This window comes from Lontra canadensis, unplaced genomic scaffold, assembly GCF_010015895.1.
Source record: "Lontra canadensis isolate GAN:19392208 unplaced genomic scaffold, GSC_riverotter_1.0 scaffold125, whole genome shotgun sequence".
Lineage (NCBI taxonomy): Eukaryota > Metazoa > Chordata > Mammalia > Carnivora > Mustelidae > Lontra > Lontra canadensis.
In genome coordinates this window covers 5,967,158-5,988,971 of record NW_022631119.1, presented here as the reverse complement: position 1 = coordinate 5,988,971, position 21,814 = coordinate 5,967,158, and the positions used below count along the sequence as shown (strand labels likewise).

The 21,814-nt window shown below is 48.3% G+C and overlaps 2 protein-coding genes across 5 annotated transcripts; both read left to right on the top strand.

The window, feature by feature from the left end:
- The first annotated feature begins 522 nt into the window (after positions 1 to 522).
- LOC116857576 (cytochrome P450 2B11-like) lies at positions 523 to 3,577 on the top strand. Of its 3 annotated transcripts, none has more exons than XM_032841813.1 (5): positions 523 to 616; positions 831 to 944; positions 1,156 to 1,332; positions 2,204 to 2,345; positions 3,300 to 3,577. In XM_032841813.1, the coding sequence occupies exons 2-5, from the start codon at positions 921 to 923 to the stop codon at positions 3,548 to 3,550; spliced, it is 594 nt and encodes a 197-aa protein (XP_032697704.1). In that variant the 5' UTR covers positions 523 to 616; positions 831 to 920; the 3' UTR covers positions 3,551 to 3,577. The 3 variants fall into 3 exon arrangements, with proteins under 3 accessions (XP_032697704.1, XP_032697703.1, XP_032697702.1); XM_032841812.1 differs by having other exon boundaries at positions 573 to 618; positions 862 to 944; XM_032841811.1 differs by lacking the exons at positions 523 to 616; positions 831 to 944 and having other exon boundaries at positions 1,032 to 1,332.
- A 3,880-nt stretch (positions 3,578 to 7,457) lies between these two features.
- LOC116857575 (cytochrome P450 2B11) lies at positions 7,458 to 20,954 on the top strand. 2 transcript variants are annotated; one of them, XM_032841808.1, is made up of 9 exons: positions 7,458 to 7,662; positions 11,289 to 11,451; positions 11,599 to 11,748; positions 13,168 to 13,328; positions 15,201 to 15,377; positions 15,871 to 16,012; positions 16,953 to 17,140; positions 17,538 to 17,679; positions 20,120 to 20,954. In XM_032841808.1, exons 1-9 carry the CDS (start codon positions 7,492 to 7,494, stop codon positions 20,308 to 20,310), a joined length of 1,485 nt encoding a protein of 494 aa, XP_032697699.1. In that variant the 5' UTR covers positions 7,458 to 7,491; the 3' UTR covers positions 20,311 to 20,954. The 2 variants fall into 2 exon arrangements, with proteins under 2 accessions (XP_032697699.1, XP_032697701.1); XM_032841810.1 differs by lacking the exon at positions 7,458 to 7,662 and adding an exon at positions 10,846 to 11,038.
- Positions 20,955 to 21,814: the final 860 nt, after the last annotated feature.

Sequence of the window (21,814 nt, the reverse complement as noted above, 5' to 3'; positions counted from 1 at the left end):
TTGCCTCACTCCCGTGCATGTGGGGTGACTCAGAAACACAAAGGTATATGCACTTCATAACTGAGCTTCAAAATACATTAAGCAAAAACAAACAAACTGCAAGGGGGCATAAACAAATTCCAGTTACTCTCGGAGAGTTGATTACCCCTCTTTTAATAACGTATAGAACAAGTGGGTGGAAACTCCACCAGGATATAGTAGCGGTGAACAGCACTCTATCGGCCAGTCTGACCTGAGTAACATTTATAGGACACCTATAAATATGTACGACCGCAGAGTACTCATTGTGTCTGTGCTTCGGCTATTGTAGATAATGCTGCAATAAATGGTGTGTGTGTGAGAATGTGTGTGTTTAGATATCATTTGGAGTTATTATTTTCATTTTCTTTTTTTTTTTTTTTTTAGATTTTATTTATTTATTTGACAGACAGAGATCACAAGCAGGCAGAGCGGCAGGCAGAGAGAGAGGAGGAAGCAGGCTCCCCGCTGAGCAGAGAGCCCGATGCGGGGCTCGATCCCAAAGAGCTTTCCAGCTCTTTCTACGGCCAGGTGAAGCCAAAGGTTCCGTGGGGGGGGGCGTAGGAATTGGGGTGGGTGGACCCTGGGCAAAAATCAGATGCTTTTGGGGCGCCTGGGTGGCTCAGTGGGTTAGGCCGCTGCCTTCGGCTCGGGTCATGATCTCAGGGTCCTGGGATCGAGTCCCGTATGGGGCTCTCTGCTCGGCGGGGAGCCTGCTTCCCTCTCTCTCTCTCTCTCTCTGCCTGCCTCTCTGTCTGCTTGTGATCTCTGTCAAATAAATAAATAAAATCTTTAAAAAAAAAAAAAATCAGATGCTTTTTGTCTTAACACTGATGCAAGAAGGCACCAAAGGTGATGAGTCAGGCTGGAGGTAGGAAATAGACCTTAGGAAAGGGAGGCCTATGAGAGAGGAAATCCCAGTAGAGGTAAGCATGATTGGGCCAGGGTGCACTCGTTCACACACCACTGAGTGTGTACATGTGTGCTTGTTTGCCCAACTGGGAGGCGCGCCATTCCCCAAGGCCAGGGGGGTGAATTAAGCCCTTTAGTTATTGCTGTGCCATGCAGGGCACAGCCTCAACCCTGCAGTACCAGCCCAGAGGCAACAGACTCTGGGAACTCCTTGCTTCCCTGCAGATGTTTGAAGTCTTCTCCGGCATCCTGAAATACTCTCCGGGCATCCACAGGGACGTGTACAGCAAAGTCCGAGAAATTGAAGATTTTGTCATTAAGAATATCCAGAGGCACCGGGAAATGCTAGATCCCAGCGCCCCAAAGGACTTCATCGATTCCTTCCTGGTCCGCATGGACAAGGCAAGGGCCAAGCTGGATGAGGGGTGGGTGGGAAAGAGAGCGATGGGCACACTACTGATTTCGAGCTAATATGTTTGGGTACGATGTATGTGATGTTTAAATGTTGAAATACTTCCCTGCGAATTGGTAAGAAAGCCACTAGTCCACCCTCCCTTCCCATCTCCCAGTCCTTCCTCAGCTTTCCCAGACTCTCCTGGAACGGTGGTCTGAGGTAGCAACTAAAAGAGCTAGCGAGCACCGGCCTCACACAGGGGGTCTTCAAGACCCTTCTCCACCTCCTCGCGTTCTAAATAGGCAGAGGCCTAGGTCTGTTCTGATTAGTCAGAGGCCAATTTCTGTTCTGATTGGTTGGAGGCCTGTGTCTGTTCTGATTGGTCGGAAGCCAGTTTCTGTTCTGATTGGTCAGAGGCCCGTGTCTGTTCTGATTGGTCTGGCAAGTGCGTAGCTGGTTATTAAGTATTTCAGTATCACCCCTGGATAGACAACTGCAAGGAAAGAGAGACACCCAAAGAAAGGATAACAAAAAAAACAAAACAAAAAAAATTAATCCCTAACATGTATGGAGTACTTACAAACATAATATCAAAACAACCCCAGACAACGAACTAAGGCACAGAGAGGGTTAGCTCCTTACCCAAAGACTCCTAACTAGTGAATGGTAGGACTTTAGTTTGAACGTAGGCAGTTTGGGTCCAGAGCCCACACTTTTGCTCCACTGTTGGCCTCGAATAGAGAAAAAAGGAAATACCAAAAAGAAGAAAGAAAGAAGAAACTGGCACAGAATAACATGGAGGTGGGTTGGAAGAAAAGATCTAGAAGCTGAGAATCTTTGCAAGGGGAAATGTTAAGGATTGTCTGTCACTATCCCCAGGAGAGCTCTGATCCTGAGAGCGAATTTCACTTTAAGGACCTTGTCTACACGGTCGTCTCGCTGTTTCTCGCCGGCACAGAGAGCTCCAGCAACACTCTCTTGCATGGATTTGTACTCCTTCTTAAGAACCCTGATGTTGTAGGTGAGCTGGGCATTGGTGGTCGAGGGCCAGAAAGAGCTGAGGGTCTTGCAGCCATACTGGAAGGTGGTCGTGTGATGGGTGAAGACAGACCACTGTGGTCAGCAAAGATCCACCCCTGGAGGGACTGGTAGCTTATTATAAAGTTTTGCTGAGAACAAAGCACTTTGGAGTTGACAGGGTAATTTGCAGTTTACAAAATGTTTTCCATTCAATGAAGCCCCTGTGGCTTGAAAGGTACTTTACTTTTATAAAGTACATAAGGTGAATTGTAAAATGCTTCATGGTTTAGGAGGGGTGCTTCAACCAGGGAGTATCATTCACAAAGCATTTTGCAGTCTACAAAACCACATGGCTCTTGACAGAAAGCTTTGAGGTTAACAAAGAACTTGACTCTTTGAAGTATATTGCTGATTTATAGCTAATTAGAAAGGCCCTCATTCAGTTCTCATGCTGACAGTCTGCAGATCAGACTTGGAGAAACTCTTATCTAATCAAATTCCCTTATTTTACAGGTAATCAGTTTGAGAGCCAGATTGGGGAAATGGTTTATTCAAGATCACATAGCAAGTCACTGGGACAAAATGATATGACACCAGTCCCAGCCATACCCATTATTAGTTAAAAAAGAAAAGAAAAGAAAAGAAAAGAAAAAGATAGCCTTAAGTGTTGAGTGAGTTTCCACCCTCCCATCATTACTCAACTGATCTCCACTCATAACTAGCGTGGAAACATCAGACAAGACTTCCCCACAATGAAGCCACTGACTTTCATTCATTGAAAAGTCAATGAATGTTCCTTTCATTGAGAAGGAACAATAACCCAACATCTGAGCAAATAGTTCATAAGACACCCCTTCTCCCCAGTCTGCAGATCATCTTCTGTGTGACTTTGTTGAGCCCACTATTACTGACATTCATTGATGTTACCCCCTCCTTCCATCCTTACCATTTTTAGAGAAAGTCCAGGAAGAGATTGACAGAGTGATTGGCTCACATCATCTCCCAGCCCTTGAAGATCGGGCAAAAATGCCTTACACAGACGCCGTCATCCATGAAATTCAGAGATTCAGTGACGTCCTCCCCCTTGGTCTTCCGCGTTGTGTCATCAAGGACACTCACTTCTGGGGATATCATCTCCCTAAGGTGAGACCACAGAATCTTGGTGTAGCCTTATGGTTCATGTCTCTGGTCAATGGATCACAATGAGAATTATTATTTCCAGATTTCTATGGGAAGGAGACAGATTTTTGAAATGTAGAAAAATCTTCTCCCTTCTGTCCTTTTTTTTTTTTTAACCTTTATTAGATGTTGGATACACTGGGGGGAAAGCATATACTTACTGAAGTATGTATTACAATAGAGCTGTTTTTTTTTTTTTAAAGCATTTTGTCATCTCCCCTACCTTCCTCTTTCATGAGAAGACATTCAAAGCTTTGTTTCTCTTTCTATAATTTCTTTAAGTTTACATGAACATGCACTCCATATATACACATAATAGATGAGCTTATTTTTTTAAGGGTTTATTTATTTATTTGAGAGAGAAAAAGCACATGGGGGGAGGGCCAGAGAGAGAGAGAGAGAGTCTTTTCTTTTTTAAAGATTTTATTTATTTATTTGAAAAAGAGAGAGAGAGAGAGATCACAAGTAGGCAGAGAGGCAGGCAGAGAGAGAGGGGGAAGCAGGCTCCCCACTGAGAAGAGAACCCAATGTTAGGCTTGATCCCAGGACTCTGAGATCATGACCTGAGCCGAAGGCAGAGGCTTAACCCACTGAGCCACCCAGTCACCCTATATTTTCATTTTCTTCAAATAAGTACCCAGAAGTTGGATCCTATTGTAGTACTTTTTTTTTTCCTTTTGCTTTTTGCTTTTTGCCCTGTTACTATTGCCCCTGAGGAGGCGCACCATTCCTGGAAGTACTACAATACCAGGTCGATGCGTGGGGTAGACAGAGCAAACTCCTGTTCCAGGTAGTTCTATTTTTAATTATTGGAGGCACGTCCATACTGTTTCCCATGCTGGCTGCACCAACTTACGTCCTCACCAATGGTACACAAGAATTCCCTTTTCTCCACATCCTCACCCCTCACCAGCACTTGTTGTTTCTTGTCTTTTTTTTTTTTTTTTTTTTAATAAGTAATTTCTATACCCAACGTGAGGCTCAGATTCACAACCCTGAGATCAAGAGTCGCATGCTCCACCGACTGAGCTGGGCAGGGGCCCTGGTTTCTTGTCTTTGTCATAACACCCATCCTAACAGGTGTGAGGTAATAACGTCATTGTGGTTTTGACTAGCATTTCCCTGATGGTGAGTGATGAGTGATGATGACTGGGGAGCTCATGTACTTGTCCTTCGTGTAACCGGCTAAGGGATGATGTCATTGGCCTACTCCCCATATGACCCAGTCCTTATTTTAATCCCATCTACAAAATGCCTTCTACCATATCAGGTAGCATTGACAGGTTAGGGGGATTAGGACAAGGACATATTTGGGAGGCCACTATTCAGCTAATCCCAAACTTCAAAATAATGATACAGAGTGGAAAGAAGACAGGCAAAAAAAAAAAAAAAAAAATAGTGCATACCCCATGACTTCACATAAAATTGAGGAAGTGCAAGCTAATCTCTAGTGACAACAGACCAGTGGTTGCCAGGGGAAGGGATTAAAAATGGGGGGAGGTGTTAAAAATGTCGTGAGAAAACTTTCAGGTGATTGTTACGTTCATCATCTCGTTTGTGATGATGGTTTCACAGGTGCGACATGTTTCAAGCCTGACCAAATTGTACTTTACATGTAGCTTATCGGATGTCAATTATATCTTGGGAAAACTATTAAAAATGAAAAAAAAGTAAGCATACTTTCACATATGAAAACCAGCTCTTTTCACCTACCCGGGTCTGCTTGCATCCCCCACAGACCCTCTCCTTGTGTCTGCATCTCTGCCTCTCTCTCGCTCTTCTGTTCTCTCACTGTCTCTTTTGTCCCCTCCCTTTCTCTGCCTCTAACCGCATATTATCATCCTCCTCTATTTCTTGGTTTCTCCCTGTCTTGCCTCTGCCTCTTGGCATATCTCTTCTCATTATAAGTCTTTGTAATCTGATGTGTACTTTGCATTTATGGACATCTTTGTTGAGACTCTGACTTCTCTTCGGAAATACTTGATTTGCGTTTAGATTTCATGAGATTTATAACTGAAAAAGTGGATTCACATACCCAAGTTGTTCCAAATGTACTTAGAAGTTCTCCAAGAACTCAACTACCGGTTTCTACTTAAAATTATTTTTCACATTTTCTCCTGGGCATATTTTGAGTGCTTTATAGTTGCCTATGGCAAGTGGGTACCATACTGAGCAATGCAGCTCCAACCTGCTGTGTGACTTTGGGTAACACTCTAAACCTCTCTGTGCCTTACTCTCCCCATCTATAAAGTAAGGATGATAGCCATACTTACCTCAAAGGGTGAGAAGTGAGTGAGTTACTCGATGTAAAGCCCTTCATGGGTCCCTGTCAGTATTCTCTGGAGCTGGAATGAGGCCCAGGCTCAGGACCAGGCCACAGGGCACAGCAGGGGGCAGGACTTGGGTCAGGAAAGTCCATAGTGGCACCTCTCCCAGGTCAGAAAAGTGCAGGTTCCACCCCTGAATTCAAGATATCAGGACTAGCAGTCCTTTTCTCCTAGGTCAGAGGGGTATGAGTCAACTGCTAGGGTCAGGGTCCTGGGTCCTGCAAAGGGTTTACCCAACATTGCAAGACAGTTGCTGCCTCATCTCCCCCATTCCCTTTTGAAGATTTACTCATTTATTTTAGGTTGAGAGAGAGAGAGCGCACGCACAGTGGGGAGGGGCAGAGGGAAAGAAAGATCTCATGCAGATTCCCCGCTTAGCACAGAACTATCTCAGACCCTGAGATTAAGACCCGAGGTGAAATCAAGAGTCAGACGCTTAACCGACTGAGCCACCCAGGTACCCCACCTCCCCATTTCCTCTTGAAGAAGAGGGACAGAGACAAGTGGAAAGCCAGGCCCAGGGCACGACCAGTGGATGTGGCCACTTTCATTCACACACTGGGCAAATATGGGACCAAGCCTACTAGACATCCAGAATGATGATGGAGAGCAAATATGGGACCAAGCCTACTAGACATCCAGAATGATGATGGAGACAGACAGGAGCTCAGGGCACGTCAACCAAAATGGACCAGTCTCTGTGCTCCTGGAGCTCAGGGTCTAAAGGCAGAAACAGAGACACCAAGACAGACAGAGAGAGCAAGAGAGAGACAGTCACAAAGAGAGGGTCAGAGAAACGTCCTGCCTTGTGAAGGCAGAGTCGGGGTCCCGGAGAGAAGCGCCTGGCTCTGCTCAGAGCCATTAGAGAGCCAATGGATGGCGGGGGGCTCTGAACCTTGCACCTGCAGGGCCTCAGTCTCTGTCTCTCTGTACCTCTGAGTCTCCCCAGTTCTGTGCCTCCTCCCCCCAACCCCATCCTGTTGCCCCATCACTCCCATCTGTGGCAGTCACCGAGGGAGGGCGAAGGATGGAGGGTGGCAGGTGAATACGGAACCCCGGAAGGCCCCCAGAGACAGGGACAGGGGGACGCACAAACACGTGGGCACACACGGACTCACACACAGGGACACACACTGCCATCGCCACCCAAAAGTAAACACACGCTCACGTATGAAGCGACATAAATACACATAAGCCCACTCACGCACAGAAATATGTACACGACCCCAGGCAGATTCATACGTGGAAACACATCAGCACGTTCCCGTCAATGCAAACAGCGCTTCACATACAAAATCACACGATCCCACAGGTGCAAGGAGGCATGGGGGAGTGATTGCTGGTGCATGCACACAGGGGGACAGGGCATGCCCACCGTGCCTGCGAGACAAATACAACATGCGGGCCACACACACACTCTCGAGGACTTTGGAATCGCAACCATATCATCTCCCCAGACCCATGGGGTTGCCCAAGCAGGAAGTATGGGTCTGTTAGTACCACTCTTTCTTTCAAGTTCTTGGCCGTGATGAGAGGAGAGGCGGGGAGGGGATGAAGTTACATAACGTGGTGGGGAGGCAGGCTCGGGATAAAAGGCTGCGCTCTGGGCTGCAGTAGGGAGGAAGGCAGCTGGACCCAGTCATGGAGCTCAGCGTCCTTCTCCTCCTTGCTCTCCTCACTGGACTCTTGGTTCTGCTGACCAGGGGCCACCCGAAGGCCTATGGCCGCCTCCCGCCGGGTCCCCGTCCTCTGCCCTTCTTGGGGAACGTTCTTCAGATGGACAGGAATGGCTTACTCAAATCCTTCCTCAGGGTAAGATACAGATTGGATGGGGTCTAAGGGCGGGTCCCTGTCTCTGTGCTGGGGGATCACTCACCAGAAGGCGTGAAGGCATCCTTTCAGGCTTGAGGGTGGAGGGAGGAAGGGGCATGGGGGTGCAGCACACTGGACGGTGGTCAGAGAGTCGGATGTCCCTGCTCAGTTGAAGTGTGTGGGTATGGTCCCTGGAGTGGGCAAGGGGGTTTGAAGAGGTGTCTGGGTGTGAGCCATGGTGTAGAATTTCATGTTTCTGCCACCCCTCGGTGGAGTCTCCGGGTACCTGCCGGGCCCTGGAAGAGAGAGAAAAGGGGGTGGTGTCACCCATCAAATAGATCTCTCCTCTGCCAACAGAAGAGGTCAAAGTCTGGTACAGGTTGGGGTCGGTGTCCGGAGGAGGAGGGGCAAAGAGTCCAGGAGGTCGGGCACGGAGTGCAGCAATAATGACCTTGAACGAGCCATAATAGCTAACGTGGGAGTATTTACCAGGCTCTGGATCACTGCTTTCCAGGCATGGTTTCTAGTCTGATGATCCATTCATTTATTAATAATGTTGTTCACACCCACGAACCCACTTCCCAACAGAGGAACTGAATGACCAACAGTAACTTCCAGCTGCCCCATGCTCCTCTGTCTGCTCCTCACGCCATGGCGACCACACTCCTGAATCTTGGCCTGCCATCCCTTTGCTTTTACTAAAGAGGATTTCCCCACATTTACATATTATGTAGTTCTCATTGTTTTCTACATATTATGTAGCTTCATTGCATCACAAGGGCACCGTGCTTTCCCGTAAACTCCCAGACTTGATGTCCTCGCTCAGAATTGTGAGGCTAGGGGCGCCTGGGTGGCTCAGTGGGTTAAAGCCTCTGCCTTCGGCTCAGGTCATGATCCCAGGGTCCTGGGATTGAGCCCCACATCGGGCTCTCTGCTCAGCAGGGGGCCTGCTTCCTCCTCTCTCTTTGCCTGCCTCTCTGCCTATTTGTGCTCTCTGTCAAATAAATAAAATCTTAAAAAAAAAAAAGAATTGTGAGGCTAGAATTTATTGGCATTGCTGTGGGAATTCGTCAGGGGCTTTCCGCATCCTCGAGGTATGGACTGTGAGGACACTTGTCTGCAGTCACACAGCTGGGATGGCACAGAGGGAACACTGAGCTCCAGCATGGAATACCTTCATCTCCAATGGCCTCTTGGGCTGAATGGCCAGCAATGTGGGGATGACAAAATCCTTTGAGAATTTAAGCTGTGGGCTCTACCCCCTTCAAAAGCCCACAAATATTTTTGCATATGATTTTCAGAGTTCCGAACCCCCTACAGTTCTTCTGTGGTTCTCCCTTCTCGTATCATCTTTGGAGATAGGAAAGGAGAGAACGGGCTAGTGGGTGTCATGATGGTACAGCTTGCCAAGGGTGGCCTGGCTCCCAGATCTTTCTGGAGTCAGACAGAGGTGGATTTTGTGTTCTAGATTCAGCTCTGACTCATTGGGTCTCAGTTCTCTCCTCTGAAAATGAGATGGTGATAAGAGCGTGTGTTTCATAACATTGTTGAGAACTGGGTGGCGCGATCCACTCATTCAGTGGATTTGATTCACTCATTCAGTATCATTTACTGGACACCTTCTGTGTGCCTGGGAATATTCTAGGCATTGATGATGTGACTTTGGACAGGGCATACAAGACCAACAAATAAGGAGATGTGAGGTAGACAAGCTATGACTAAAAGAAAGTGGGGTGCTATTTTAGAGAGTGATGGAGCTACTTTCGATTGAATAGCGAAGGAGAGGCTCAGTCCGTCTCGTTTTGTGAGCAGGGACCCTGAAAGATGCAGGAGGAAGGCACCAGCGAGAGGCAGGAGCAAGCCCAGCATGTCTGCGGGAGCACATGGAGACTGGATCGAGAGGATCCGGGGAGGACAAGCGGAGGGGTCATGGGGCCATGGTGGAGAATTCAGATCTTACTCTCAGCACAGTGGGAGCACTGGAGGATTTGGAGTAGTTAGGGGTATTAACTAATTTACATTTTCATGGGATTATTCTGGCTTCAGGGTAGGGTGGGGTGGGTGGTGATCCAGATTGTAGAGAAATGGGAATGAAAATAGGGATACCAGTAAGGAGGCTTTGCAGAGATCAGTGTGAGAGATTTTGCAGTAATCTTAGCCTTTTTGTGATTTCTTAAAAGCTTTAATTTGTTTGAGAGAGAGAGAGAGAGCTAACATGGCGAGGGGCAGAGAGAGAGCTAACATGGCGAGGGGCAGAGGAAGAGGGAGAGAAAGAATCTTAAACAGGTATCATGCTCAGTCCAGAGCTGACTTGGGGCTCGATCTCACGATGATGTCAGATCATGACCCGAGCTGAAATCAAGAGTGGGACCCTTAACTGACTGAGCCACCCAGGGCACCCCTAACCTGTTTTATGATTTTAAGTCAACTTTTATTGAGGTTTAACATCACCCCTAAAAGGGCACAAACCCTGTGTTCAGCTCAGTGAATTCTTTCAAAGGAACATACTCATATAATTGACGTACAGATAAGTAACAACACATTCTGTCCCCAGAAACCCACTTCCAGTCCCCTCCCAGTCACCACCCTCCCACTATCCTGACTTCATATAAACAGAATTATGGCCAGGGCGCCAGGGTGGCTCAGTCCTTAGGGCGTTGGACTCTTGATTTTGGCTCAGGTCATGATCTCAAGGTTGTAAGATAGAGCCCTGGATTGGGCTCCACACGGGGTGTGGAGTTTAATTAAGATTACATCTCTCCCTCTAAGCCCCCTTCCCCTCCTCCTCAAACCACCCCCCCGCCCCCCGCTCCCTCCTGCTTGCACCCTTAGGCTCTAACATAAACAAACAAACACATAAATAAATATATAAATAGAATTATGACCCATGGACACCTTCATGTCTTGTTGCTTTCACTTAACACTACCCTCTGACTTTCACTTATACTGCTGGCTGTAGCTCCCCTTCTTTTTAATTGCTAGGTAGTATTCCACAGCACGACTGTATCACTACACACTTATCCTCTAGCTGGGTTGCTAAGCTTCCAATGTTCCTGTTTGTATTTTGGCGAGCACGTGGGCACATTTTTGTTGGGCGTGAGCCTGGGAGTGGAGCTGTTGAGTCACTGAGTAGACCCGTGTTTGGTTTCAGTAAATACCGCCTAGCAATTCAGCAAGCTGCTCACTGACTTTATGGCTCCTCAGATTTCATGATCATCCCGAAGCCATTGTTTTCCCTTCATGTCTACCCAGTGGGTGATTCCGGGTAGCTCTGCAGGGAAATCAAGTCAGGAGGCAGAGAGCAGGTTGATGTCATCGGGTCACAAGAAGAATGACCCTTCGGTTTCAGTGCGGGGAGATCTAGCTGGACTCAGAGGTGGGGGCAGGAGGAAGGGATATTAAACCACCTGTACTGCTTAGGGCGCTGATCAGGCAGAGCCTGGCTGGGTCATGGGTTAATCCTTTAGTTGGTGGGTTCTGGGAAGGGGAAAGGCAGCCTGGGGCAGAGGGTCTTGGGGGGCGACAGAATCAATCCATACATATGTGTCTTTATGCTTTAGCAACTGGGAGGGCTGCATCAGGGCGAATGGACTAATTGCAACCCCGGGTGTGGATATGCTTCACAGCTCCGGGAGAAATACGGGGATGTCTTCACGGTGTACCTGGGGCCAAGGCCCGCGGTCATGCTATGTGGGATAGAGGCCATACGGGAGGCCCTGGTGGACCAAGCTGAGGCCTTTTCCGGCCGGGGGAACATTGCTATTGTTGAGCCGGTCTTCCAGGGCTACGGTAAGGGCCGCGAAGGCACCTGGAGGGGAAGGATGGAGAAGGGGAATTGGGGAGGATGAATCCGGGAAGAGAGGATAAGGGGGTGCAGAGGGACCCCGGGTCTCCTTCCAGTCTCCTCGGCAGCCCAAGCCTTCCTTACACCCCCAGGTGTGGTCTTTGCCAACGGGGAACGTTGGAAGGCCCTTCGCCGATTCTCTCTGACCACCATGAGGGACTTCGGGATGGGGAAGCGGAGTGTGGAGGAACGGATTCAGGAGGAGGCTCAGTGTCTGGTGGAGGAACTACGGAAAACCCAGGGTGAGTCCCGGGCAAGGCACGGTGTGTAGGGTGGAGAAACAGAGGTACAACTAGAGAATGATCCTGAGAGATCATTGGACAGAGGGACACACAGGGACGAGTAGGAAAGGAACCCAGGGAGCCAGAAGAGATGCAGGGTGTATGGTGTCGAGAATAACTCAAAGGCATAACTTAGATATTAGCATGCTATTTACTTGGATTCAGGGAAACCAACTCATGGATTAATTACATCTATCAAGGATGAAAATACGACTTAACCAAAAGAAGGCAAAGAGAGATGGGGGACATAAAGAGGACAGGGTCCCTCCACAAGAGATATTTTGAGACATCAGTATAGAGGCTGGGAGGGAGAGGCAGAGACATAGGGAGCAATAGAGGAATAGGGACAGACGACCAAGACAGATGGGAAGAAACAGAGTGACTCAGATGGAGAGATAGGGAAGGTGAAAGAGGCAGAAATGGAGGGACCAAGACAGAGAGAGACTGGAAGAGCCTGCGAGAGGCAGAAAGAAACCAAGGCAGAGAAAATTAGACAGATAGACAGGCTCAGGGAAGGGTCTGCTGGGGACAAGAGAAGATCGACAGGTGAGATCCGCAGAGAGAGGCTGATGCCATGTCGCTCCTGGACACACAGTCAGGGAGGCCAGGATATAGACAGACCTCAACTAGCAAATACAGAACAATTCCCCGGACACCTCGAGCCCTAGAGGCAGAGAGAAGAGATGAAGGGGGAGTGGCAGACAAAAGATAGGGAGAGCAGAGCTTTCTAATCTGCCCTTGGGATTTAACTCCCTGCTCCCAGGGTCAGAGCCAAGACCAGAGAGGGACTAACAGCACAGCCTCTGGAGCTGGGCTTCCCGGGGTCTGAAACCCGATCCTAGGGATGAGAAGCTGAGTTAACACTGATCAAATCACACAACCTCTCTGCCCATCTGTGAGATGGAAATAATAACAGAACGGCACTTTCCTCCCAGGGTTGTGGTGGAAATTTTTTTTTTTTTATAGATTTCACTTTTTTTACAATTTATTTTCAGATTTCACCCTTTTTTTTAAAAAAAAGATTTTATTTATTTATTTGACAGATAGAGGTCACAAGTAGGCAGAGAGGCAGGCAGAGAGAGAAGGGGAAACGGGGCTCGATCCCAGGACCCTGGGATCGTGACCTGAGCCAAAGACAGAGGCTTTAACCCACTGAGCCACCCAGGCACCCCTTGTGGTATTAATAAAATAATACATGAAGTGCTTAGAATAGGGCCTGGCACATCGTCAGGGCTGGTGTATGTTAGCTGTTCTGTCCCCCTTTCTTTACTGTCACTGGACGAGGGAGGGCAGACACGCAGAGATGGGGCAGTCGCCAAATGTTCCCAAGGCCTCTGTTTGAATCTGTGTCCCATGATCCATGCCTCCTCCTCCTCCTAGGAGCCCTCCAGGACCCCACCTTGTTCTTCCACTCCATGACCGCCAACATCATCTGTTCCATTGTCTTTGGAAAACGCTTTGGCTACAAAGACCCTGAGTTCCTGCGGCTGCTGGACCTGTTCTACCAGTCCTTCACTCTCATCAGCTCCTTCTCCAGCCAGGTCAGAGAGAGGGTGTGGGAGGGTGGACATGAGGTGGGCATCCAGGGCAAGGGAGAGGGGCAATCTGCTTTGGGGGCGTAGCAATGCAGCTTCGGGCTGGAAGGGGGGCAGAGACAACCGGAAGGGACAGGGACACTGAGAGCTGGAGGGCGGCGGGACGGGAGACAGGGACTAGAAAGCTGAGTATGATGAGACAGGGGGACAGACTATGAGTCAGGCTGTCAGCTGTCAGGCTCTCTCCTCTTCTGTCCCGGATTTCTCCAAACCTTCACCTCTGTCTTGAGCAAAGCTCCTTGCCTGAAGCAATTCAAAGGACACGTGAAAATAAGGAATGACGTTTCTTTGTGTTTGCCACTTCTCCTTCCTCTTTTTTTTTTTTCTTAATGTCTCCTGGATTATAAAGTAACATGCTCTGCTTTAATTTTTTTTACTTTTTAAAAAAGATTTTATTCATTTATTTGACAGATAGAGATCACAAGTAGGCAGAGAGGCCGGCAGAGAGAGAGAAAGGGAAGGAGGCTCCCCACCGAGCAGAGAGCCCAACTCGGGGCTCGATTCCAGGACCCCAGGATCATGACCAGAGCCAAAGGCAGAGGCTTAATCCACTGAGCCACCCAGGTGCCCCCATGCTCTGTTTTTAAAACAAAATAGTGTAGTTTCTCTTTCTCAACGAACCTGGAAATACCCCCAATTGTATATTAAGTTTAAAAAAATCATACTGAAAGCGTACCTGAGTGGCTCAGTTGGTAAAGTTTCCAACTCTTGATTTCGGCTCAGGTCCCGATCTCAGGGTTGTGAGAGGGAGCCCAGCTCAGGCTTGGCTCAGAGCATGGAGCTTAAGATTCTCTTTCTCCCTCTTCTTCTGCCCCACCTCCACTTCTCTCTCCCTCTCTAAAAAAAAAAAAAAAAAAAAAAAAAGAAAGAAAATTAAACTTCAGAGCACTATGCCTGTCTATGTTGGATATGTGTGTAGGACACAAACACAAATTCGTGTGACTTTCCTACCGGAGAGTCTGCTCCACAAATCTGGCTTGGGGCCCAGGATGAGTATTTTCTGAGAAGCCCAGCAGGTGATTTCACTTTTCTCCTCCTACAGAAAATCACAGAGAGAGAAAACTCTGGAAGGAGATTCACCAGTGTTACTGTTATCCCTAGAAAGAAGGATTAAGAATTTTATGTTGTACTCTCTCCTTTCCCACATTCTTTGCAATTATTTGCAACAAGTTAGGTGTTACATTAATCCTCAGATGATACTAGAAACATGTTTCAAAATAAATATCATCCGTCCTCAAAATAAATACCGTCCGTCCTAAGGAGTCAGTAGGCTCATCTTGCAGAAGCAACAGGTTCTCAACGTTGGGCACAGCAAGGGAGGTGAGGCAGGTGCACAGAGTCAGAGAGGTCTGAGCTAAAGAGATCAGCTGGCTGAAGTAGACAAGACAGGTGCAGAGAGGGCACCTGGCTGGCTCAGTCGATCGGTAGAGGCTGGGACTCTTGATCTCAGGGTCGTGAGTTAAAAGAGACCCACGTTGGGCGAAGAGGTTACTTGAAAAAAGAAAGAAAAAGGTCAGGGTGATTAAAGACATAGTAAGGCGAGGCACAAAGGAGAGAGTCGGAGAGGTGAGGCAGGGACCTCGTAAGATGTGATGATGAGGAGGAAGATGCCGAAGGAGAAAAATGGGAGAATGACGAATGAAAGGAAACTTAGAATCAGTGAGTGAGAGACAAAGACAGAGGGCAACAGAGACAGAGAGAGACACAGGGAGAGGAGATCCCCTCCTCCACCCCAGGTTTTAGGGACCTGGACAGCTCCCCTCCCTGGGACCCACAGCTCAGCCCCAGGACGACCTCACAGCCCCTTCTCTCCCACAGGTGTTCGAGCTTTTCCACAACTTCTTGAAGTACTTTCCTGGTGCCCACAGGCAAGTCTACGACAACCTGCAGGAAATCAGTGCCTTCATTGGCCGCGTTGTGGAGAAGCACCGTGAAACCCTGGACCCCAGCTCCCCCCAGGACTTCATTGATGCCTACCTGATCCGCATGGACAAAGTGGGGTTTGGGGGAGGGAAGTGGGAAGGGCGGGGAGGGAGGAAAAGATGGGGGAGGGAAGGAGAAGGGAGAGGTGAGAGGGAGGGAATGGGGAAGAAGGAGGGAAGGACACAGGGTAAGGATGGAGATTGGGAAAAGGGAGGGGAGAGGCAGAAGGGAAATGACAGGAAGAGGAAATGGGAGAAAGTCGGGAGCAGAGAGAGAGAGAGAAATGGGAAAGGCAGGACACACGAAGGACAGCAACAGATGACAAGACTCACAGAGGCCTGAAGTGGCTGGGAGCCAGGGGGAGACAAACATAGCAGAGAGCTGGGAAATGCACTGGAGCCGGGACAGAGTGAAGAGAGACGGGGAGGGATTCCTGGTTGCACGCACAGAGGGCACAGAAAAGTAAACTGGACCAGACCTTGTGAGAGCCTCAGAAGCGGGGGAGGGCGTCCCAGGGCACGAAGGCCCCCACCCACACCCGCCCCATGCTTCCCCTTGGATTCAGGAGAAGGCTGACCCCAGCAGCGAGTTCCACCAGCAGAACCTCATCCTCACGACACTCTCCCTCTTCTTCGCGGGCACAGAGACCACCAGCACCACGCTCCGCTACGGATTCCTGCTCATGCTCAAATACCCACACATCACAGGTGGGCAGGTGAGGACAGCCCATGGAGGGGGTCTTCTGACCCCTTTTGGGGCTGCAGGAGTTGAGGCTGGCGTCCTTCCTGAATGAGGCAGGCTGTGTCCGGTGTTCGTCTCTTATACCAGGGGCACTGCCCGTATTGAGTGAGCCCCTAACGAAGCCAGTCCTGTGAATGAACACAGGATGATGGATGGTCAGCGTGCTCTCCCACTGTTTCCTCCCATCCCGTAAAGGCAGACTCATCTATCCACCCCCATCCATTCCTTTACTTACCTATTCCTTTGTTAATTAATTTATTTACTTACTCTTCTATAGATCTAGCCTGCCATCCATTTATGTGATTTACTGGTTAATCAGGTTTGTCTATGGGCCATTTATTAATCAATGATGAATGATTCATTAATTCACATATTGAGTGATAAGCACATACATACACGCATTCATTAATGTTCTTCCATTCATCGATCTTTCCACTCATAAACTGATTGATTTCTGTATTCATTTATTTATACAGTTGTTCACGGGTTAGTCTGCTGATCTATTCCACTGTTTCATTCCTGAGGACCTAGCTCTGTGTGTCATCTCTAATACACACACAGTAATTATTAGCTCATTTTCAACTCCTTTTAGAGGGAGAATTTTGGCAGGCTTATAGTCTTGAGTTCTTAATCTGAAATTCTATGCAAAATTGTGGGGTGTGTGTGTGTGTGTGTGTGTGTGTTTATCTGTGCCCTGTCGGGAGAATTCAAAACATTCATTAGATTTCAAAAGGGGAGAATTCTTGCTTCCCCCTCCACTTCTTCCCCAGGCTCGTTGCTCTGAGGGATATCAATGACCTAACCATTTATTATGCCTTTTCTCTGGCTCACTGGGCCATAGAAAGCAATGTCCCTGCTGGAAGGTCTTTTTAAAATGAGGTTCCCTGATCCCACTCATCTGTGCAGAGAGAATCCACAAGGAGATTGACCAGGTGATTGGCCCACACCGCCTTCCATCCCTTGATGACAGAGCCAAAATGCCATACACGGATGCCGTCATCCACGAGATTCAAAGATTCGGGGACCTCCTCCCAATTGGCGTGCCCCATATGGTCACCAAAGACACTTGCTTCAGAGGGTACATCATTCCCAAGGTGAGGTCAGCTGGGCTCCCGCATCTCTCCAGTGTGGCTCATCTCTGCCCTTGACCTGTTTTTGTTTTGGTTTGCATTGGTTTTATCACTAGGACCCTCATTTTTATTTATTTTATTTTATTTTAAAGATTTTATTTATTTATTTATTTGACAGAGAGATACACAGCAAGAGAGGGAACACAGCAGAGGAAGTGGGAAAGGGAGAAGCAGGCTTCCCACAGAGCAGGGAGCCCAATGTGGGGCTCAATCCCAGGACGCTGGGATCATGACCTGAGCCAAAGGCAGATGCTTAACGACTGAGCCACCCAGGCGCCCCTTTTTATTTTATTTTACTTTTTTACGGGGTGCACTGAGGAAGGGAATGGCAGTATCTTTTGACCTTGTGACCCTCCCTCAGGGCACTGAAGTATTTCCCATCCTGCACTCTGCTCTCAATGATCCACGTTACTTTGAAAAACCAGATGTCTTCAACCCTGACCACTTTCTGGATGCCAAGGGGGCACTGAAGAAGAATGAAGCTTTTATCCCCTTCTCCATAGGTGAGCCTGGCTTCCACTCCCTTTCCCAGACCCCAGAGTGCCATCCCCACGCTGAGACAATCAGGGGGAGATCTTTGCTTTGTGAGCATCAGCGTGTGTGTGTATATGTATATGTCAGTTGCTTTACCCACTTTCATCTGTTCCATCTTTACTGCAACCCTAGAGGGGACTTAAGAAGTAAGATCATGTCCCAAAGGCACATCTTGGTGAGCTGGACCAGGGAAAATATTTTAACCTCTTTATACCTTGTATAAAATATCTATCAAGCACTGCTCTGAGCTCAGTGCTCATCTGGGGGCTGAAAATAATGTGCGGGACAATTCACGTTCAGACAATTCACACAGTTCCTGCCCTGGGAAATTTACAGTCCAGCAGGGAAGATGGGCATTTATAATCTGGCCACAAAAATAGTCCCTAATGAAATGAGTCGGTGCTTGTAATGTGCTTAGGGCTGCTTGCCACAAAGGGAGTGGTCACAGAGGTGGTGATTATTATCACGATGAATGGATGAATCGTGATTGTGATAAGTGCTCTAAAAGGGCCTTTGGAAACAAAATAGGAAAGACTGACTACTCTTGATGATTCATTGGGGAAAACTTCCCCTGAAGCCCTGGCCTCTATGCTAAGACTTCAAGGATGAGTATCAGTTGGCCTCTAGAAAGAGTGATCGAGGCAGAGGCAACAGCAAGGTCAAAGCCTGCAGGTGGAAACATGATGGCATATTTGAGAAACTAGATGAACCCTGTGAGTTGGAATGTAGATTATAGAAGGGGACAAGGGTGAAGAGCTCAGCTGGGGGGGCATGAAAGCTGGGGGTGTTTGGATTTATCCTGCTGGTGCTGGGGAACCAGAGAGGCTCTTGACATGCTCTGAATTGTCTCTGTCCACATTCTCCATCTTTTGGCCCCTTCTAGAGACAACCCCAATGCCCAGGGTCCTCATCCTTTGGGAGAAAGGAGGACCCTAGAGTCAAGACAGAGATGTAGAAAAAGAAGGACAGATACAGAAAAAGAAGGAGTGAGTGAGAAACAGAGAGAGGGACAAGGAGAGACAGAGACAGTAACAGGGGACGTAGGGACAGAAAGAGACAGAGTGAACATGAGACAATAGAGCGAGGAAGAGGAGAGAGAGAGACAGAAAAGGGGAGAGAGAGTGTTTCAGATGGAATCAGATGCAAATGGACAGAGACAGGGAGATTAAAATGGAAGAAAGTGGGCAAAAGAGGAGGGAGACAAGATACAAACAGAGCAAGAGACTGGGGCAATTTTGCCATGGCAGGAAAGAAAGACAAGCCAAGGCAAAAAGATAGTCAGACAAAAAGCATGCAAAGGTGTCCCAATAGACAGCCCAGGGGATGAAGAAGACAGGGTGGGAGTAGAGAGTAGAGCCAGGCTGTTCTGGAAAGAATTGGGTCAAAGAACCAGGTGTAGGAGAACTAGCCCCGAGCTCTGCCCTCGGTATTCCTAAGTTCGTATTTCCTAATTTCTAATGTGCAAAAAGATGTGGACATATTCCCCAGAAACCTCCACACAGGCCCAATGCAAGGTCTAGGAAACGTCTGGAATGGCCTTTCCAAGGTGGCCAGCTTGCAGATAAACAGGCCCTGACATAAAGGACAAGGCTTTCAGTGTCTCTGCCTGAGGGCTCCACTCCATGTGTCCTCATTTCTCATCAAGCCCATGCTCTGTAACCTACTGGGGAGCTCTCACGCCTCTGAGAGTCTGCTGGAAGCCGTAGACTCCCCTCTCACAAGTACCAGTCCCACTCACAGTTTTAGGTGCAGTTTGGTTTTTGCCCCAAACTCTTGAAGCCGGTGGCTCTCAGACTGAGATAAGATGACAACCCAGAGATAGGGAAACACGCAGTGCCAGATACACCCCCCCCGCTCCCCAGCAACCTCACACTCCCCACCACACACACACTCCATGCCACATACACCCAGAAGGAAACACAAAGCAAGAACCTTAGCATCCTTAGCAGAGGCCAAGTGTTAGTCTAGGAATTTTTACAAATATTCATTTCTTTAACCTCACAATATCCCTATTTGATGGGTACTCTTCTCCCCATATTAGAAATGAAAGACGTTAAAAATGTCAGAAATGTGCACACACCTACACAGTGGAGGCAGACAGACAGACAGACACACATACACACACACATCCAACCAGAAATGTGTCTTTATTCTCTGGGGGGACTGCTGGACCCTCTGGAAATCTAAGAAAAGAACTCTCTCCTGGGGGAAAAAAAAATGTGCAAGGCCTAAATGTTTACACTTTCAGAGGGCCCGGGAACCGCCAGGAATTACACCCTGAATTGCAGGTTAAAGGCTAATCCCATACACATCTGTTGCAATGGCCACAGATGTCTGGGTTTGCCATGTGAGAGGGCAAGGAACATGCATTGGCTCCGTGCCCATGCTGGTGATCTTGTGTGTCCACAGGGAAGCGCATCTGTCTTGGTGAAGGCATTGCCCGCATGGAATTATTCCTCTTTTTCACCACCATCCTCCAGAACTTCTCCGTGGCCAGCCCCGTGGCCCCTGAGGACATCGACCTCACACCCCGGGAGATCGGCGTGGGCAAAGTGCCCCCTGTGTACCAGATCAGCTTTCTGTCTCATGGAGGGTGCTGAGGGAGGCGGGGGGAGTCAAAGAATCCCAGGATCATGAAGTATCCCACCTCTGCAGAGTACAGCTCCTTGCCTCTCTCTGGGTCTTCCTGCCACGAAGAGACCCACAGCCAGCCAGCGCCCTCCCCTCCTTGGTGCCACCTCCCTGGGAAAGTCCTCTTTGCCACCTCATCTCAGCCCATCATTCTGCAGCTCTTGTAAAGACTCACTGGAAATGTTTTCTCTCCTTTGTTAACAGAGTTCTGGATGAACTGCATATATAAAAGCTGGGGGCTAAGAGGGGAGACGTGGCTCCCTTCTACCTCCCAAGCCACAGCTTCCCCCAGTGACTCCTCCCTTCCTCAGAACTACCACCCTCTCCTAGCAACTGTTTGCGCTCCATGATCTGTGCATACACGATCTCACTTGAATCTTCCTTCCAGGGTTTCCATGGGGGTGGGTGTGATGATCGCATCCATCTTACAGATGAGTAAACAAAGGCCAGGCACTGGCATCCGTTGTCCCAGGTCGTATGGCTGGGAGTGGAGGAGCAAGGTTCACACTCCATCTCCCTGGCTCTCAAACTCAAATTCTTCAGCTGGTCCCGCCCAACTGCCCCCAATATATTTTCAAATTGTGGTGAAATTAACATAACCTAAAACAAAGCGTTTTAAGGTGTATAATTTCATGGCATTGAGTTCATTTCCAATGTGGTACAACCACCACCACTATCTAGTTCCAAAAATTCTCATCTCCCAAGAAGAAAACCCTGTACCCATTAGCAGTCACTCTCCATTCCCCCTTCCCCTCAGCCCCCAGTAGCCACCAATCTGCTTTTAGCTCTATGGCTTTGCCTTGTCTGTGTATTTCATATAAATGGAATCATATAATATGTGCTCTGTTGTGTCTGGCTTCTGTCACCCAGCATCATATTTTGGAAGTTCATCCACACTGTAGACCATTGCTGTCCTTGTTCCCAAAGACTCTCCCTACTGCTTCCCTCAGGGCAAGGGTCTCCTCGGCCCACAACCCCCTGAGCTGCATGATTCTACACTGGGGCCTTGGATTCCCTGATAGTGCCCTTCAATCCCCCTGACACTCAAATAAACATCCAAAGCCTGGTCAGATGGGGATCCATGACATTCTATGTGAGACCCATCTATTGCCAGGTCACTAGGGATCTTTCTGGAAGGTGAGAATTTCTTCACTGCCAGGTCAGTTCCAAGAAGGCAAAATATTTGCTGAGGAATGAATGAATGAATGAATGGTTGAATCAGGCAACCCAAAGGCACCCCCAACATGGAGCTAGACTTTCCCCATCAGACCTTGTCTTTGTCTTCATATCTCATTTTCTTCTGATGACCAGAATAAGTTCCTATTCCCAAAGAACACAGGATGTACCAATTCTGCCTTCTAGCTATTCTTAGTCTCTCATGATGCAATGCCACCCTTTGAGAAAACTGGCCAAGAGCCATCCTTGTGGTGCAACCTCCCCTCACCAGCCTCTACATGTTCCACAGGCTAATGC

Coding starts and splice junctions, on each gene's coding strand:
- LOC116857576 (XM_032841811.1), top strand. CDS start 1,081: ATGCAGGGCACAGCCTCAACCCTGCAGTACCAGCCCAGAGGCAACAGA. Junction 1,333..2,203: donor TCCTGGTCCGCATGGACAAG/GCAAGGGCCAAG, acceptor CACTATCCCCAG/GAGAGCTCTGATCCTGAGAG. Junction 2,346..3,299: donor TAAGAACCCTGATGTTGTAG/GTGAGCTGGGCA, acceptor TACCATTTTTAG/AGAAAGTCCAGGAAGAGATT.
- LOC116857575 (XM_032841808.1), top strand. CDS start 7,492: ATGGAGCTCAGCGTCCTTCTCCTCCTTGCTCTCCTCACTGGACTCTTG. Junction 11,452..11,598: donor GCCGGTCTTCCAGGGCTACG/GTAAGGGCCGCG, acceptor TTACACCCCCAG/GTGTGGTCTTTGCCAACGGG. Junction 17,680..20,119: donor TTTTATCCCCTTCTCCATAG/GTGAGCCTGGCT, acceptor GTGTGTCCACAG/GGAAGCGCATCTGTCTTGGT.